At 36.4% G+C, this 20,712-nt stretch overlaps 2 protein-coding genes across 2 annotated transcripts; both read right to left on the bottom strand.

Annotated features, from left to right (window-relative positions):
• Positions 1-836: 836 nt before the first annotated feature.
• On the bottom strand, positions 837-2,018 carry LOC140976378 (uncharacterized). The gene is made up of 2 exons (XM_073440485.1): positions 1,413-2,018; positions 837-1,095 (listed from the first exon to the last, which is right to left on the bottom strand). Exon 1 carries the CDS (start codon positions 2,016-2,018, stop codon positions 1,419-1,421), a length of 600 nt encoding a protein of 199 aa, XP_073296586.1. The 3' UTR covers positions 837-1,095; positions 1,413-1,418.
• Positions 2,019-6,464: 4,446 nt separating this feature from the next.
• Positions 6,465-20,520, bottom strand: LOC140976377 (DNA mismatch repair protein MSH7). Its single transcript, XM_073440484.1, has 17 exons — positions 20,219-20,520; positions 19,251-19,800; positions 18,618-18,713; positions 18,441-18,496; positions 17,811-17,877; positions 16,732-16,824; positions 16,457-16,570; positions 16,328-16,361; positions 16,184-16,231; positions 13,634-13,824; positions 13,402-13,528; positions 13,046-13,323; positions 12,221-12,412; positions 11,532-11,939; positions 11,344-11,440; positions 7,460-7,587; positions 6,465-7,220 (listed from the first exon to the last, which is right to left on the bottom strand). Exons 1-17 carry the CDS (start codon positions 20,428-20,430, stop codon positions 6,765-6,767), a joined length of 3,147 nt encoding a protein of 1,048 aa, XP_073296585.1. The 5' UTR covers positions 20,431-20,520; the 3' UTR covers positions 6,465-6,764.
• Positions 20,521-20,712: the final 192 nt, after the last annotated feature.

Below are 20,712 nucleotides of genomic sequence, written 5' to 3'. Positions count from 1 at the left end.
ACAGATAGATAACACAACGGATTGTGACCATTGCAAATAATTCTTGTCATTCAATCAATGACAAGTAATGGATATTGACAAGAAATCAATTGTCGCGGGGTTGGACTTCGGAATTTGGGATATTTTAGGTTTTATGATGCCGTATTTGTGTCGGCAAAGTCATCTAATCAAATAATGACAACACATACAATGCATTAAATACATTAAAGTTGGGGCATACTTCTTTGAATATAAAGTGGAGAATTCAAACATGTTATTTGCTTCTAAAGGGAACCCGTTTCTGGAAACGTGTTCCACAGTGATAAGGGAGCGCTCCCTCCTCTCATTGTTATATATCTCTCCTTCGAGTTTTGTCTCATCTTATAGCAGTTGAGTGTTTATTTATATAATATTTGTGAGGTGTTTTGTTCTCCTGTATTAAGAAAGTCTGTGTTCTCTTTGGAATTACAGTGAGTGATTATACAGCGTAAAATATTATAGTTGAATTCTTTTCATCTTGTCTGTATCTTTTACCCTAATAATTTTTAAGGGTTTTCACGTAAATCTCGGTGTCCAGTTTATTCTTTATTTTCATATTTATTATCTCAAATTACCGAACGTAGGACCAACAATTCGGTCGTGTATATCCCTGTTGCTTTTATACCATGAAGTTAGAATAGAGAAAGAATTGGTGAACATCGTATATTTTTTATTCTGAAGGGTAGAATCTACAAAGATTAAATAAATAACTAAGGAGATAAAATGAGCTAATCCTAAGAATTTAAAATACAAATAAAGAGAGAGATAAAATGATTGATAAGTTCTATATAAGTAAATAAGATAAGATCAGCATAAAATTTATTTGAACGGTTGCTAGCTAGCTTTATCTGAGACATTTGGCATAACAAATTGGAGAACTGACTTGGATTTTCTTGTCGATGAGAAAACAACGTTAACAGAATCGAATGGTGTTTAAAATTAACGACAAACATTTAAAGACAAGGAAATTAAACAAGATGCAAAACGTGGAAATCGAATGAAATTCAAGACTCGACCGATCGACATCCTCTCATGTCCGTGCATAATCTTGAAGCAATGCTGTAGCAAGAAGAGAACCTGCATAAGTCAAGAAAAAACGTACCAATCAATATTAATTAATCGAAAATTTAGAGAACGTACCATATATATTATAATTAAATTTCAATAAACAGAAAAATATTTGTTTTAGCCAATGATTAACGTGGTAACCGAATCACACGTGTTCTTGCATTTAAAATAACTTTAAAATATTTATATTAGAAAATTAATTTTATCTATAAAATATAAAGGAAGTCAGATTTTCATGGCCAAAAAGGTGGCCATGAAGCCGAAAGTTTGCAAGTCTTTTTTCCTTCGTATCTGTATTGTGTGTGCGAGGGCATGCATGTTCGTACTTGGAACTAGAGAGAACAAGCGTATCCAGGAGGTGGCGTCTTCCCACAGGTCAGAAGCAACTGAAGAGCAATGGGCACATAGATTTGTAGATTCAGAGCCTTTATTTTAAGTGTAGTGCACAAGCAAACTGCTGCTTCTGCTTCCAAAAGCCCTCCAAGAATTGGGCAGCACTCATTCGCAGCAGGGTCACCCAACCCTATATGCACCAGCCCACCAAGAAGATCCACACAAGCACCAAGTTTCAAGCTATCAATTGGGCAGGTGGCCGGTTTTGCTGGAGATGGTGGCGGGGGACAAGGTGTAGTGGTTGGTGGTGTCAGCACCGGCGGCACCACCACCACCGGTGGGTTCACAACAGGTGGTAAGGTTATAGGAGGGACGGTCACCGGTGGGAGTGTTACGGGTGGTTTTACAGTAGGAGGGACGGTCACCGGTGGGAGGGTTATGGGTGGTTTTATGGTAGGAGGGAGGGTGGGGGGTTTGGGTTTTGTGGGCGGGTGAGGTTTAGGTTTTGGTTTAGCACAGTCAGGTTTGATTGTGGTGGTTGCCGTGGAGACTGAGAGCATGGAAATGAAGAGAAGAGCTAAAATCTTGGAGGAGTCCATATCGATAATGGAATGCGATTGGTGCAAAGGACTGGAATGGCATTGCGTTATATAGAGTTATTCTTGCACTCATTTTCACTTATATTTTATACGTTCTCCACTGATATCGTACGAGTGGGTATATATACATATATATTCTTTCCCTGTGAATGCTTGTGACCGGATAGGATGAATCCGGACTAGATGGTCTCTACACTTGAAAACAAGATACGTTAGTGGAGTGTCAGAAGGGTTTCCGATATGGTCACTGGACGCTCAAGTAAGTCAATTATTCACCCAATAGAAAAAATGTGTTTTCAAGTGAATATAGAGAGTGATTGGAGAATGAAAAGTGAACTCCTCGACTTTACCTCTGCTATGGATATTTATAAGGTACCAGAGTCGGGGACCGCTCCAAAATGCTCGGGTAATGGCCACGATGTGAGGACGTGTCCCATGTTTTGGCTTCAGCATGATATGAGAGCATGAAAGAGAACATGCCCCGTGATTATCGGTGGACAGGATTCATGATCAATTGACATACTCTTCTTGTGTTGCTCGATTGAAGCCATGGGCCCGGGTTTATACAATTTGGTAATGAATGGTCTCATAGGTTTCTCGGGTTTATGAATGCCCTAAAGTCCTTTAAATAGGTACTTGTTCTATACTCGGGTTGACCTGCACCCGATCTCCTTTAAGCTTCTTGAGACCAACTCTCGACCGACCTTGCTTTGGTTCTTCTTTTCTCACCCGGTTCCAAGAATGACCCAAATCATTTCTGGACGTTACCACATATATTTATATATTAATAATAATTAGTGATCAGTATGTGATTTTAAAATAGATAAGACATATATTTCGTTTATGTAATAGAAGAGGCCAGACACGTCAATTACATTAAGAAAAATTGCTTGCAAGAATACAAAAACAGTAAAACGAGTACCTCACGTGAATTGCCAAGGCAGCAGCCAAAATGGCAACTGCAGCCAAAATATATATATATAGAATTATATTGGTCGCTCATTTGATCTCTCAAATCTGTTAGTTGCTACCAATACTCGTTCTGCAAGGAAATATGGATGGGGAAGGGAAGATTTGAACATGAAAATTAAATTAATAGTAATATTATTTAACGTGCAGAGTAGTTTGGTGTAAATAGGGATGTAAATGAACCAAACCGTTCGCGAGCTATTCGAAGCTCGGCTCGATAAAAAGCTTGTTTGAGTTTGTTCGTTAATCATATCAAACCAAGCCCAAGCTCGATTTTGAGATCGAAAATTTAATCAAACCAAGCTCAAGACTCAGGATATTCGGCTCGTGAGCTCGCAAACATGTTCGATAATAGGCTCGCGAGCTCGAGTCGTTTAGGTGGCTCGTAAGCTCGAGCTCGAGCTCGAGCTCGAGTCATTTAGGTGGCTCGTAAGCCTGAGCTTGGCTCATTTGTTGAGTTGACAAATAAAAATATTAGTACTAATGTCAATGTAAGAAATTGAATATAAGACATGTTTAAAAAATGATGAATTCACACCATTTAGTCACAATTACATTTTTAATCTTATTTGCATATCATTATACTAAAATGTTCTTTAAAATACAATAAATAAAATGAATTAACAGAAATATATCAACTTATTCTTTTTCCCTAAAAATTTACATAACCAAGTCATATACAAATTGAGTAACTTTACTATTAGTCTGTGAAGGTTAATTAAAAATTTTACATGCTAAATTGATATGCCATTTGACATTAATCAATAATTTAAGTTAATTATGTCGAATTCATTTCATAATGATGTGCTGTCTTCCATCTACTACATTTAATAAATATTCTAGATGATTTTGGTGATATCAGTATATAATGAATATTCTAGATGTATGATTTTGGAATGTTCAATAATATACTGATTTATGTTTTTTTAGCTCTTATTTGTGTCGTTTTGGTTATTTATGAATGAATTTACATTTTTATGTCTGATTTAAAATTAGTTTATAGATACATTTAATTTTTAACAAGCTCGATTCAAACTCAAACTCGAGCTCAATTATATGCTTATCGAGCTCGAAAACGAGACGAGCTCAAGCCAGGCTTGTTAAACATGCTAAACAAGCTATTCATGAATCAAGCTCGAGCCTGACTTGATTAACATGCTAAACGAGCTTTTAACGAGCCGAGCTCGAGCTTTTCTCGAGCTCAGTAATTTCAATACAAACCGAGCTCGAGCCTGATAATAGAAGCTCGAATCGAGCTCAAGCTCGAGCTCGAGCCTCAAACAGTCTTAAACAAACCAAGCTCAAGCTTGATACTGTTTGGTTTGGTTTGGATTGTTTACATCCCTAGGTGTAAGGTAGTATATATGTGGGGTACAATTACTATTCTAACACATTTAATCCATTCTCAGAGTTTGTGCACAAAAATATACATAATTAAATATAGACATGAATTTTTAATTTTACTATTACTATTTAACTATATATTGGGATGTTCTTATTTATTTATTATTTATTATTATTATTATTATTAAGTGATCAAGAAAGAGAGGTTTGTTCTTGCATGGTATTCTCTTCATATTCTTTTACAAGTAGCTATAAATTTTATTTTTTGCTAATTATCACCACTTTCAATAATTAGGATATATTTAATCCTAACAATAATATTTACACTCGGAGATTATTAGATAGAAATTGATGGTAAGAAAAGTGTCTTTTCTTAGCATCAATCATCATATGCAACACATTATGTTGCTAATTATTCACAAAACATTAATAAAATTGAACATAAATGATTTTGAATTTATGAAGGCTAAAAGTAACCACGATAGTTTTTACTTTAATCTACACTAGCTAACTTGCAATTCATGATATATTATAATTGTTCAGACCTCACTACAGATAAAAACAAAAATTCAGACATCAAACGTTGGGTCCACTATTTTAGCCACAAAATTATACCTTGTTTTAATGAGATACCAAAATTATGCAATGGAATAATCAAGAAACCATTTAAGTAAGATGGTATTTTGAGCAGACATCTTGGTACTGTTTGTCTAATGATAGAAGAAGAGGTAGAATTTTACTTTTTCAAAGTAATCTAAGCACCTCTTACTACAATCTTGGGTGTTAATTGAAGGGGCAAAATTACTCGAATCTTGTGGTTGTTCTTGGCCTCTGACTCACGTGAATCGGACAAATTAAGCAGTACCACCCGATCAGATTTGTCCCATGGTAAGGTTATATATATACATGGAACTGACGTTATCATACGTGACCCACCCGTAGCAATTCAAAAGTTCTTGTGCTTTCGGACCAAGATTGTAATCTCGACAAAATTACTCATTATGAATTGTATCTTTCAAATCTCATTCATTGTAACAAGAATAGGGCTAGTAGGGAATTCAATTCCAAGAAAATAGGACAAAACGTACCTAAAGTAAAAGTAAATACGCCATCTTCTTTTCTTCTCATGTTTTCCTCCTTTTACGATGATGTTAGAATTGTACCCACCAATTTTAATCTGTGGGTGGTTTCTTTTCTGTGGGCTGTCTATATTTAGTATTTACTACCACAATTTTAATTTTTTTTTGGCTCTAAATTTACGGTATCATGACTTCTCAATCAATTTTTTATGGGACACCTTTGGTCCTGTAGTATTTTTATCTTTTTGTCACCTTTCATATTTCTACTTTTTATCATATGACAGTCGATTTCCTCACAAACCCCGTTCGTCTGCACACTATTGCATCTTTGACCCCTCACAAAATTTGAGTGGAGGAGATGATTTCACCTTTTCACCACAATTCTTATCACGGGACGTCAATAATTTTTAGGAAGACTATATTGGATTAAACTATTTTAACTAGTGTCATGCATCATATGGGACATCTCAAAAAAAAAAAAGAAGAAAATACATAGTTATAATTTTATTTGTGTGTTATGTTATACATTGTAAGAAGTGAAAAAATGTCACACAAAAAATGAGGTGTTCGGTGAGTAAGGATCAGCTGCGAGGGACAGAAGGACCATGCATGTGGGAGTTGAAGTAAAATCACGGATTTCAAATTATGTCACAAAATTACAAAATAATACAACTTTACAAGCACCCACTCATCCATATCTAATCCAGAACCAAATCTACCCACCAATAATACTAGTCACATATGCTTCATTTCCTCTTTGGATGAAGTAACAATAGTTCATTTTCACTAGTTTATAATTTTGCCCATGCCCGAATTTAGCTTTATATATGTAAAAAAAATTTGAATATTCCATCGCTGAGATAATCTCGGGCCAAGTAAGACAAGTACAAGCTAATTGAAGTTAATTTGATCAATAATCCTTGGCTGGTGCATTTTTCATATTATCCAGTCCACTTCATACAGTTTTCAACTAGGCTTCAATATTTTACCAAATCGATAAAATGTCCTCTTGAAGTTCCATTGCTTGATGTGAACTCCAAAGAAACCTATTTAACACTTCTCATATTTACACAGATACAACATTTTTAGTTCATATTAGTTCCCTAATATTATGTAATTGTCTTGTCATTATAAAGAATAATAACTCATTTTTTAGTGGTTTCAGTAGAAAATATGGCCTGAATATCACTGTAAAACTCCATTTTGTACTCTGAAATTTTGGCCTCATTCCCTGAGATGTATTAAATTGCATCCACTAACACGGCAAAAAAGGTCAACAAAATCACAGTGACCAGTAAGAAGGAATAAACAGAAGTACAGCAGCTAATAAGTAAGGAAAAGGCAGAATTTTACCTCAGGTGATCACCTTAAATGAACTTTTAACTTCATGCCACAGGCAAATTAGAGCATCGAAGGTGTCGTCATCTGAATTGATCTCCTTTGTGTTAGACATACAAAGTAAAGATTTGAGCCACTCTTCATGTAACGTTGAAAAGTTTCCCCTTTTCTCGCATAACTCGAAACTTTTTCCAATCTTTTTCTTCATAATTTGCGCAGCCTTTGTGGCTGATTCAACCACTTGTTCGGAAATCCCAGCCATGAGAGCTACTTGCATTCCATAGCTTTCTGGGCATGCTCCAGATGTGAGCCGATAGAGGAAAACGAGCTCATTTTTATTGTTCGAACTGAAACTACATGCCATATGTTGCAAGGTGACAAGAGGATGACCAGAGAACTCCTTCGTGAGAGCATGATAATGAGTAGCGAACAGCAAACGGCAGTGGACTGTCTCAACGAGTTGCCGAAATACCTGTGGACATAATCTTGAAACATTAAGGATACAAGAAAAAACGGAACTTTTGATTGAAACTCAATTTTTTTTTAATTAAAATACAAAATATTTATCAGTGAATATCATCCTTGAAATTTTATCTATGAAAACACAATTCAATATATCTTACCCACAAGATATTTTTATCTGCATATGGCATACAAAATATAAATCTTCAATAATAAATTAACCAAGAAAAGGGGAAAACAGCATCTCACAGCATATGCGATAGAGTATCCATCAAAAGTACTTGTTCCTCGACCCAATTCATCAAGAACAACAAGTGAGTCCTGCGAGGCATTGTGCAGGACAGATGCAGTCTCTGTGCACTCAATGAGAAAGGTACCTACAGAATTTAGAAGTTTCAACCATGAATATCAAGAAGGGAAGCAAATCCCATTCTCCATATCTTGTATACTGTTTTATTTATTATCTATTGTAAGAGTTTTGCATAGACTAATCCTTATGATAAAAAAATTAGACGCTTAACAGAGTTAAATGCAAATGCATGTCGATTGCATGCATCCAGTCAGAAACCAGTCTTGCAGATGAGTGACATGTAAATGTCAGTAAAGGAGTAGCACACATAAAGCTAGAGGCTGATGTTCAGAAGATCTTCAATAGTTCATCAGCATAACCATAACTAACTTGATACTTATTTACATGAACCTATTTAGTGCATCGTCATAAGAAAGAAGACGCCAACAAGAATGTTGATAGCAAGGCATGAACACAATCAGTAAGATTGCCCCCAAAATGCACAATTCTGATATCATTACCATAATTAACTATTTACTGTTGATAAATGATACGGACATAGAGAGCGTGGGCTTAAAGAAACAAAGGCCCATGATCCAATATTTGTACTCTACAAGGAAGGCAGGGAAGACGAGTGGGGGGGAGGGAAGTAGTAGAAAAATAGTGAGGGAAGAAAGAGAACATACATTCCGTTATTTTTGTGATCGTGATTTGTAACTAGCAGTGGCTAGGAGAATATTTGCACCCGTTATTTTTGTGATCGTGATTTGTAACTAGCAGCGGCCAGGAGAACATTTGCACAGAGATATGGATATATAAGATACTTCCCTCCTCNTACATATTTATGTAAATATACACATTGTACAACTTCAGAGTAGTGATTTAAAAAGACAAAAACCAAAAAAATTAACAAAAAAAATTCTTTTTTTTAGACTGAAACGTATCTCTGCCGTTTCTATGGTGTACCCTAGTCGTGTCCAAGACGTATTTCACTGATCAAACCAACAAAAAAATTGATGACGATCCGACACGAGTATCTGTGTGTCGTATCCGTGTCCGATGCTTCAGAAAAAAATTCAGAGGTATCCATGCTACATAGAGGAGAGGAGTTAGAGGTGGATCATGGGAGAGGGGAAGAGTGAGCAAAAAAGAGGACAAGAAGAGGATTAAGGAAGGTTGGAGTTACCATTATATTCAGCGGGTGGGGTCAACCAATGGTGCTAGCCACAATTTTGTTTCAAAAAAATTGATCGATGGGTTGGGTTTAGACGTGGATGAGTATGTGGTTTGGTGTGTACTTGGGTGATGGTTGTCGAATTCTCTATCAAGGAATGCGCAGAGGGTTATGAGTTGATCTTGGAGTATGTATGTTAACCATCGATGGGTACTTGTTCGAATTAGGGGGTGTGGGCTTGATCCTGGGAGTGGAATTGCTGAGTTCCCTTGGAGAAGTTCGATTGGGGGAGGATGGTGATGAAATTCGTACAAGGGTAAAGAGAAATGGGGGGTTTCAAGGGGACCCGTCCATAAACAGGAACATAGTCTCTGTGCGATCTCTAATCAAAATTGTGGATGTGGGATTTTGTGGTGCATTATGGGCTACTGTCAGAGTGACGACTCCGCCGGCGGAGAAAAAAATTGTTGGCCAAATCCCAGAATATTTTCGAAGCTCCCAAGGGTTTACGGCCGATATGAGGGAGGAGCATGACATTCACATAAAAGAGGGTTGTGGACTAGTGGTAGTTAGGACCTATAGATACGCTCATTGCCAAAAAAATGAGATGGAACGATGGGTAAAAGAAATGCTTTCTAGCCTAGCACCAGTTCGTAATCTAGCCCTGTGATCCTCGTTAAAAAGAAGGATGGTAGCTGGAGGTTCTGTGTGGAGTATCGCGCACTATATGAAATCATCGTGGCAGATAAATATCCTATTCCAGTGAAAGATGAGTGAGGTACTTTGCCCATACTTAAGAAAATTTGTGCTAGTATTCTTTGACAATATGCTAATTTACAGTGTTACATGGGAGAGCATTTGAGGCACCTTGGCATCATATTGACAATTTTGAGCCAACACCAGTTAGTATTAAATCAAAATTCAAAAGATACGTCAGTTTGGGCTAAAGGAGGTGGAATATTTGGGACATACAATCTCCAGGGAAGAGGTGTCGATGGATGATTAAAAAATCGGGAGTGTGCAAGGATGGCCTAAGCCTCTCAATGTTAAGGGAGTTCGAGGATTTCTGGGGTTAACTTGATATTACAGAAAGTTCATAAAAGGATATGAGATGATAGTCAAACCTATAACTGAACTTTTGAAGATTAATAATTTCAAATGGAATTTGGAAGCGCAAAGGGCTTTTGAGCAGCTGAAAACAGTCATTAAAAAAATTCCCGTTTCACAAGTAACTGATTTTGATAAAGAATTTGTGAAAGTGTATGAAGCTTCAGGGAAGGGGAGAGGAGCAATTTTGTCTCAGGATGGAAGCCCTTTGCTTATTATAGCATGGCTTTGGCAGCTCGGGCTTTGGCTAAATCTATATATGAGAAAGAGTCGATGTCTCTTGTCATGGCTATCCAACATTGGAGGTCGTACTTATTGGGAATAAAGTTCACAATTATGACTGATCACAAATCCTTAAAGAGTCTACTACAACTGAGAACTAGCACACCCGACCACAACATTGGTTATCTAAACTGTTAGGTTGAGTTTGATATCAAATAAGAAGTTAGTCGAATGAATGAGGCGGCTTATGCATTGTCAGGATGGGTCGGGACGTTGAATTGTCAATTCTGTCAAATCCAGTATGGCTGGAGTGGGAAGAACTGGAATTGGAAATGGGGATAGATCCTAAGTTGCAAACAATAACTAAAGACCTGGGTGCCTAAGTTGATTGAAGAGTTTCATGTTACACCTATGGGAGCCACTCTGAGCTTTCCGAACTTTGAAAAGAATAGCTAACAGTTTCTTCTGGCCGGGAATGCGAAATAGTGTGTATAAACTTGAATATGCCATTTGCCAGCAACAAAAATATATGGCTAAGTCACCGCCTGGTTTGTTACAAGCACTACCAATACCAGAGATCATTTGGGAAGATTTGGCAATGGACTTCATTACAGGGCTGCCTAAGTCCAAAGGTTTCGAGATAATCATGATGGTGGTGGATAGACTCTAAGGCAGCTCACTTCATGTTGCTAAAACACCCCCTGACAGCAAGAGTGGCCGAAGTGTTTATGAAGGAAGTGGTGCGACTGCATTGTATCCCCAAGACGATTGTTAGTGACAGAGATAGTGTGTTTTTGAATCATTCTCAAAATGAGTTCTGCATATCATCAGGAAACCGTTGGCCAATCCGAAGTTCTTAACCGTTGTTTGGAGACTTATCTGAGATGGGCATCAAGAGTGCATCAAGTTTTTCATGGTCTTGTCTAAAGAAAGCAATGGGCATTAAACAAAAGGGTGAAGCGAAGTTACCAGAAGAATTGGAGACAGATCTAGCTATCACAAAGGAGCCTGAAAGAATTCTGGCCAAACGGTTCAAGAAAAGAGGAACATAGTAAATATTACAACTATTAGTTCAATGGAAGGGGGCGCAAAGCAGAGGAGGTCACCTGGGAGGATGAAGATGTACTAGCGACTCATTTTCCAAACCACCACCTTGAGGACAACGTGGATTTTGAAGAGGAAGATAATGAGACATGCTTAGAGAGTGCGATAATGAGACAGGCTTAGAGAGTGGGCTTAAAGAAACAAAGGTCATGATCCAATATGAGTCTCTAGGAGGAAGGTAGGGAAGACACATCTTGTTCTATAGAAATCTAGAGTTTATTTAGAGAAAGTACTTACTCTCGCCAGTCATAATTCGATCTGTTGCACCAAGCCGTGTGAATATTATGTCTACAACTGAAAGAGCGCACATTTCACATGGCACAAAACAACCTAGCTGCAGCACATAAATAAATATTATAACTAGGAATATAGAAATGAAGAAAAAAATAACAAAAATGTAGGAGTTTCCAGCAAACAAAAAGGACCTGTGCCAGTATAACAGCAAGACAAGTTGCACGTAAAAGGGTCGATTTTCCGCCCATATTCGGGCCAGTCAATAGCATAGTACAAGGAACTCTTCCGTTTCCTCCGAGGTGGATATTGTTTGGCACCGGTAGGCCCCCATTTTCGCCAAGGGCATAAGGATGCCACAGCCCTTTAGTTTCAAGAAGAGGATGCATTACCTCGATGGCAGGATTAAGAAATTTAGACTGAGGAAAAAGAACAGGTCTACGCATCGCTCCAGCAGAATTAATTGCTGCAACTGCAAAAGATCTCAGTACATCGATGTTATTTATGGCATGTATGACTTGAGACCACTGAGCAACCTTCTCAATGAACAACTCCATCAAAATTGCCAAGGTTTCAGCTTCTGAGTCTCTCACATCATGGTTCTGCCATCACCAAACGGAACAACAATTACTGCATGAACTTCAATTTTTTTCCGTATGAAACTAACTCCAGGATGAAAAAACAACTAATAAACATTTGCACACGCATATGCATGTGTGTTTACAGAAACAGAGAGGAGTCATTCAGTTAACCCATGTGCACTAATAACCAAATTAAACTTGTACAAATGAGAAATATGTAGAAACAAGCTCAAAATGAAATCTGGCGCATCTAATAGAAATTCCAAACACAAAAACTTGGTGCAAAGATAATCAAATCAAACCTGGTAATTTGGAAAGTCACTATCTATTGCTCCTTCAAACTGAACAAGAAACTTGTCAAGCCCCTCACTGCCTCTCAGCATAGGAAGGGCTACCACTTTTGGTAATGAGGTCACGTGTCCTTGATCTTGTATGGCCATTAACATGTCCATTCCGGCTCGTAGTCCTTTTATGAGCAACCCAAACACTCTTACCTGTACCAATAGAGAGAGTTCATCTGCTTTAGCCCAAGGCAAGTCATGTTATACAGTAGATAGACAGAATCTATTCGATGGAATTAGACGGCTGCATTGCCAAAAACATAATTTAACTTACTAATTTTCTATAAAAAAGTATAATATAACATCAAATATATTTGTGCCGCAGATACATTAATTTCACTACTTACCGCCACAAACTACGTTCCTAATGGTAGTTTTCAGGAAAGAATAACTGAATCTTACACCATATGTAAAGGATGTGCAGCAATTGATTCTTTCGTTGCTTAGTAATTTTTTCCAACCAAATTAACTCTTAACATACCAAACAAATGCCCCAAAACACATTAAAAAATGAAGTCCATCGAGCCCACCCAGTTGTCCATACTTGGTCGTGGATGATATAGTCAATTTGGGAATTAAGGGAAATGCATCAGGTTATGATGGAAAAACCAGCCCCGAACAGATAATACAAAAGATATAAAATTCTTTGAGGAAAGAAAGAAAATAAAAGAGAAATAGATAACAGAAACAAACACTAGCCATTTGTTGATTTATCAATGGTCAGAAAAAACAGAAAAACATAACAGAAGTGTATGAAGGCTCCAATCTCAAGATAAAAGTACATACTCGCTTTTTCAATATCTTGCTGCCAATTAAGGGCAACAAGAGTAAAGCAGAAGACTGAATGCTAGACTTTATGCATCCAAGTAACCTTTCTAAATCTGGAAGCTTTCGGAGAGATTGGGAAATTTGTAACACGACTTCTGAATTTGCAATCAAGTCCTCAACAACATCTAGTCTGTAATTTATTTTCTCCACATCTTTAAGCGGGTGGCATATCCAGTTCCTTAAAAGCCGTTTACCAGAAGATGTTATGCAATTATTAAGATACTTGTACAGTGTGCCTACAACAAAACCATGAATTTTGCTCACAAGGAAAACCAAAAATAGAGCGAGAGATAGCGAATAAATCACGTTCCAACCTGAATTACTTCCATCAGCGTTATTACTGAAAATCTCAAGGTTCACAAGAGTTTGACCATCCATCCGAAGACAACCCCCATAGACTTCATAAGATGAAATATCTCCATTGCGAATGACATCATTTAACTGCTCCAAACAAAGAGGTTAAGATAATTCATCAGCACAACCGCCGTCTGAAGTTTCCCAATCAAAATGTATTAACTACTACAAGCCCAAAGCTCATGCATTTACCATCAACCGTGCTAGATGATTGATAAGTCCACCAAGAGCGCATAATGCAAGGTTGTGCTGTGCTACTCCGTCAAGTACAGAATGCCATGAATCACAAGAACCACTAAAGTATCTATTGGACACGATAGAATTTTTAACTTCCATAGCTTCACCAAAAAAATCAGCTGGAGTCAATTGTGACGCAGACAACCCTACAAAAGATACTAAGGTTTAACAAATTTTCTAACCGCATATTTCCACGATTATGTTAAACACAGAGACAGAAGATCAGTAATAATAGAAATTTTTTTACATGGATAAATGATCCAACAAGACTGTTATTCCAACTTAAAAATCTAAATGCAGCAAATACCGCATTTGTGACCATTACATCAACTTACAGAGCAGAAGATTGAGGAATAAGAAAATGCACGATCAATGCTCCGTAGGTTCAACACACACACATGCACAAGCCCTTTTCTACGTTAATCACTATATGATTACGCCTGGTATAGGTCCATGCCTAACTAGTGATCTAGGCTTAGGTAGAGTTTCCCTCTTCAAAAATAAATTATAAGATTCCTTATGAAATATCGTATTTCTTTACGTGGATTAAACATGAACATGCAATAGTAATTCCTTTGTTCATGGTGCTGCTAATGACTGGTCCACACGATCAGCTTCATGCACCCCAAACTTGACCAACAAATAACCATGTTTTCATGATTAATGCCAGAGAAAAAACACGATAAAACAAATTAAATTGAAGGTAAAAATAACCAAGAATTATGGCCAATAATAAATAATCTATATGCAAAAAAATTATACGGTTTTTGTATCTTACCAGCTANTAAAAAATTACCTGAAAAAGGAAGACATCAGAAGATAAAAATAAAAAGCACTGGCTACACAGATATGACACCGCAAACCTAAGTACAAGTAGTAAATTATCTTGTATTTGCCAGGTGAAACATTATTTCCAATTTTTCACTATCAATGCTAATGCAACTTAAAGCAAACAGTTGATATAAGCATCATTTTTCGGGGCATGTTATCAGGATAACTACTTGACATTCATATTTTAATCTATATGAGAAATGGAAATTTTCATTAAATAAGAAACAAAATATTTTATTTATTTGAATGGATTAACACGTTTATGACAACAAAAAACACCATTTATCGGTCTCTACTCCATTGCAGAATGAAGTCAAAAATTTCCATAAGCATTTCCACTGTGAGAATAGTTCCAATGAAAGAAGAAAGAAATTAGACCAAGTTCATAAACAGACCACTTTAAAGAAGAGAACCGTGTCCATGTACTGGCATTTGACATTCCAATACTGTCTTTGCGATGCCGACATTCTACTCAAAGCATCAGGAGGAATGTAAAGTGTCCTCTTATCATATAAAGGGTCACCAATATTTCTTCCATTGGCATCCTTGATCCGAGAGGGATGGAGCCATTCGAACTTGCTGATAAGTTTAAAGTCATCATTATGATCTTTGGTTCCAATATCCGTAGTCATTAGAATCTTTTGTTTTTTATTACAACTAGAAGCAGGAACATCAGCATTTTCCTTGCAATTGAAAAGGCTCTCCTGAACTCTCTTCAAACCCGGGACAACCGGTCTCGTTTCCGACGTGTCTGGAACAATAATATCTTCTCTTCTAGTTTCAGAGGAACACCACTTTTTCCCGTTGGAGCTGATTGTTTTGCTTGCATTAAATTCGTTGTGTTTGTTAAGATGCTTGGAACCTAAATATCCATTGCCTATATCTTCTTGTCCACGATATTTATCAGTGAGAGATTGAATTATAGAAGTTTCATCCCTTTTGAATCTGCATGAGGGTAAAAAAAAATAAATCACATATGAAACTGATGCATTTATTATGAGCACTGAATCACAAGATATATAATGAACGTCAGTTTGGGTCAATAAACTTTTTATTGGCATGCTGAAATTGTTTGACATAAACCAACCTTTTTCATCATGGCACCACTGGGTGATCAAAATTTTTATACACGCGGTTGATATTTTTCGCTTTCTATTTACAACATCAAAAACCCAGTTTTCATGCTTCAGGCCAAGTGAACGGCCGTAAGAGTATTATATGCTTATCATTGGATAAATATGTCGATACTGTATTTAACTTCATTTTACTAAAATTAAGTCAAATTGGAACTGTAGCTCAGTATTTACTTCAGTGTTGCATGGATACGGTACGAGTATTGTATCGAATACGATACGGATACGACGATACGGAAAATTTTGAAAATATAAGACACGATACGGATAGGATATATATATATATATATATATAAAATCGTAGAGATATACGTATTTATATAAATATATTGTAGAAATATATATACATATCTATGTAAATATATACAATGTACAACTTCAGAGCAGTTATTTAAAAAGAAAAGGCCAAAAAAGCCGCCGTGTCCATGGCGTATCCGACTGGTCAAATATGCAAAAAGTCAACGACATCGATTTTGGTATATCCGTATCCGTGTCCGATACTTCAAAAAAAATTTAGGAGTGTCCGTGCTACATAGCTTACCAGTCACACTATACTTCTCAAGTGTTCTCTGAGCTTCATTCGACAATCCTGTAGTGGAATAAATAGAAATCATATGAAATGTTCTACTTGATGACAGAAGATTAAACATGGGGCTGAACTTTATAAAACTGAAAACACTGTAACCTTGTTTTTCATAGATGATTTCCTTTGGAGATACCTAATAATGAACAATAGGATATCAAGATGCATTATATCATAACAAGTTGGATATTCTCATGTGACCGAAACTGAAAACAAAACATAAGTACATACCTGCACTAATAAAGCCCCCAAAGCAGCACATGATATATCATCGCTTATGGAGCCAACCCAGAATTTTAAAGCAGCACAGTCCACAAATGCAAACCCAAATCCAGTTGAACCATTCTACATACAAAATAAAAAGAAGTGGTGTTAATGCCAAAAATTGTGCTGCAGTGTGTCATCCATAAGTCGACATACGAAATTCGACACTTATGAACTTTCAGTACATCCAACGTGCATGAAGAACAATAAATGGAGAAATCCTTCAACATAAAATAATTTACCTCTTTTATGGCAAGAAGATGAACAGCATCAGGCCCAATATTTTCATCATTCGTTGCGGGTGAGATTACTCGAACTAATTTCCTTTGAATGACCTGTGGAATAAATTCTGATCATTTTAAATCGCAGATGATACTTAAGACTTGAGAGCTTGATGGTAGTAAAGGATTAAATAGCTGAGATGAAAGAGAAGTGTATTTACTGCCTTTTCACTCTTAATTTACAAAGACAAACTAACATTCTTCTTATTGTAGTGAAGACAGCAGGAAAAGAGGTAAACACGGATGCTACAAAATACATTTAATCAAATATTAAAACACAAAAGATATTCTATCACCAAAAAAAAAACAATCTGAAATAATAGAAAAGGTTTATTTCCCTCTTTCAACATTACCCATCAAGTTGGCATAATAATATCCTCCAATCCCAAACTGCAAACTAAAATGTTGAATTGTTTCTTGTCCCACTGTTAGAAAGTCTGCAATATGGTTAAATTTAAGTACATAAGGTATAAAAAGTATTCTATCATCAATCTTCTCCTTAATGAAGTGTTAGTCAACTTTCACGTGTCTTGTCCTATCATGAAGTACTAGATTGCGATAATAGCCATTGGAGCGTCGTTGTCACAGTAAATCTTGATTAATGACATGGTAGATGATTTCTATTCTTCTAGAAGTCTTTTTTATTATAAAACCTCATAAATTCCATGAGCATTGACCAACAAACCTCATAAATTCCATGAGCAACTGACCTAAACCCACCTATCAAATTTGAACATAGAAAGTAGTACATCCAATGTCAATCTTTGTCGACAGTCTACATCAATGTAGATCTCATTTGTAAACGACCACGATTCCTAAGAGTAGCCCTTTGATAGGAGTCCCCTTTATATATTTAAAAACTCTATACACAACTTCGAAGTGTTCGGGACATGGGAAATGCATAAATCGACTTACCATTTTTACATAGAAAGCAATACTGGGTAGCATCTATGGGTTTTACTGCATTCCTAATGTAAAATTTGTTCAAAATTCAACAATCTAATCAATTAAGTGCAGCTTACAAGGAGTCATAAACTTACAGAAGTAGTGCCCCGTGATTTTGCTTGATCTGATGTCTCTATTTGTTCCATCCGGCCAACATTGTGCCTGTACCAATAAACAAAAATGCAACCATATATGCACATTTAATCTCTTATAATCCAAATTATTAAATAAATTGACCTTGAAGTCCCTCAGAATAGAATGATGATTATGGACCATATTTGGGAAATATAGTTATAGAAAATGAAAGGTTCAAAGATGATCCCAACTATAATCTCAATTGAGATTATTTTTAAATAATCATATATGGAAACACCAAAAGTAAGCAGTGAATACTTGGAGATTGAACTTCATTCAATATTTATTTTGTTTCTTTAACCTTATCAGTGTAAAAATAAAATGTAAGGTATATATGTATGGATCCTAATTTATAACTTCATTTTTTTTTTCCTTTTTTGTGCACAGTAGTATCTGGATAAGGGATTAAAAGCCCAACCATGCCAATGGCAGTTCACACACACACACAAAATTATGGTAAGATGGCAACATGAATTTTATCAAGAAAAAGGAAATTGCGAAAACAGTGGGGAGTAAGAATTCGAAAGCCAAGAGATTCATCAGCTAAGCGAATTAATTTTACAAAAGAGCAGTAGTGAAAAGTGTCATACCCACGGGCTATCAACTTTTGAACAGCACCGTCGATTCCACTCTCAGATATCCCGACCTACAGAAATAAACTGCCACTTTATATAGCATCATACAGATGCAAACTTGCACATAGGTATCAGTAGGTAGTCATATTGGTACAAGCACGTAAGGGAATCTCAGCCCAAAAAGGTGACTACCTGTCGACATTTTCCCACACCGCTTATTGTCATTTTCCAATCAAGTTCCTTGTGCCCAATTTCAGCATCTAATTCATATAGCTCATAAAATTTTCCCTGCAAAAAGTTGTAATACCAGATTTAAGCACATGCCAAAGAAAACATAGATGAAAGAGCAGAAAATTATTGCTCTTGTTAATTGAACATTCCAGTTAAAAAATTACCTGAAAAAGGAAGACATCAGAAGATAAAAATAAAAAGCACTGGCTACACAGATATGACACCGCAAACCTAAGTACAAGTAGTAAATTATCTTGTATTTGCCAGGTGAAACATTATTTCCAATTTTTCACTATCAATGCTAATGCAACTTAAAGCAAACAGTTGATATAAGCATCATTTTTCGGGGCATGTTATCAGGATAACTACTTGACATTCATATTTTAATCTATATGAGAAATGGAAATTTTCATTAAATAAGAAACAAAATATTTTATTTATTTGAATGGATTAACACGTTTATGACAACAAAAAACACCATTTATCGGTCTCTACTCCATTGCAGAATGAAGTCAAAAATTTCCATAAGCATTTCCACTGTGAGAATAGTTCCAATGAAAGAAGAAAGAAATTAGACCAAGTTCATAAACAGACCACTTTAAAGAAGAGAACCGTGTCCATGTACTGGCATTTGACATTCCAATACTGTCTTTGCGATGCCGACATTCTACTCAAAGCATCAGGAGGAATGTAAAGTGTCCTCTTATCATATAAAGGGTCACCAATATTTCTTCCATTGGCATCCTTGATCCGAGAGGGATGGAGCCATTCGAACTTGCTGATAAGTTTAAAGTCATCATTATGATCTTTGGTTCCAATATCCGTAGTCATTAGAATCTTTTGTTTTTTATTACAACTAGAAGCAGGAACATCAGCATTTTCCTTGCAATTGAAAAGGCTCTCCTGAACTCTCTTCAAACCCGGGACAACCGGTCTCGTTTCCGACGTGTCTGGAACAATAATATCTTCTCTTCTAGTTTCAGAGGAACACCACTTTTTCCCGTTGGAGCTGATTGTTTTGCTTGCATTAAATTCGTTGTGTTTGTTAAGATGCTTGGAACCTAAATATCCATTGCCTATATCTTCTTGTCCACGATATTTATCAGTGAGAGATTGAATTATAGAAGTTTCATCCCTTTTGAATCTGCATGAGGGTAAAAAAAAATAAATCACATATGAAACTGATGCATTTATTATGAGCACTGAATCACAAGATATATAATGAACGTCAGTTTGGGTCAATAAACTTTTTATTGGCATGCTGAAATTGTTTGACATAAACCAACCTTTTTCATCATGGCACCACTGGGTGATCAAAATTTTTATACACGCGGTTGATATTTTTCGCTTTCTATTTACAACATCAAAAACCCAGTTTTCATGCTTCAGGCCAAGTGAACGGCCGTAAGAGTATTATATGCTTATCATTGGATAAATATGTCGATACTGTATTTAACTTCATTTTACTAAAATTAAGTCAAATTGGAACTGTAGCTCAGTATTTACTTCAGAAACATATTTTCTCGTAATTTCATAGGTTAAGAAAATAAAAATTAAAGTACCTGCAATCAGTTGAAGCGTTGATTCGGCCTTCGGACCTCAGGAATTTGTGTTTAATGCTGGAGAAGACCGAAGGAGTGGCAACGGTGCCGCCGTCTTCAGCCAAGTCCTGCCGTGGCATCTTCTCCAGCGAGGTGCCTCCACCAGAGACATCTTTTCCTCCGCCGGAGCTCTGAGGTTTTAGAAATGAGAGTATAGATTTTTGTCGCTGCATTTTTGGGTGGGGAGCTGGAGAGGCGGGCCTTGCTATTATTTAACGAGACAACTTTGGCGCCCAAATGAACGAATCAGCGACTTTAGTATTACATGGTTGTCGTGCAGCCATACACTAACGATTTTCAGTAAACCATTGGTTTAAACGAAAATGGATTGTGAATTTTATAAATGTTTTAATATTATAATGAAGAACCATTGTACACTAATTTAAATTTCTAAAAACAAAGGACACATCAAAAATATTTTGTCTCAACTGAATGTCCTAGTACAAATTAATCAA

Source organism: Primulina huaijiensis, chromosome 5, assembly GCF_012295235.1.
Source record: "Primulina huaijiensis isolate GDHJ02 chromosome 5, ASM1229523v2, whole genome shotgun sequence".
Classification (NCBI taxonomy): Eukaryota; Viridiplantae; Streptophyta; class Magnoliopsida; order Lamiales; family Gesneriaceae; genus Primulina; species Primulina huaijiensis.
The sequence above is the reverse complement of the archived record's forward strand: the minus strand, read 5'-3'. Positions and strand labels throughout refer to the sequence as shown.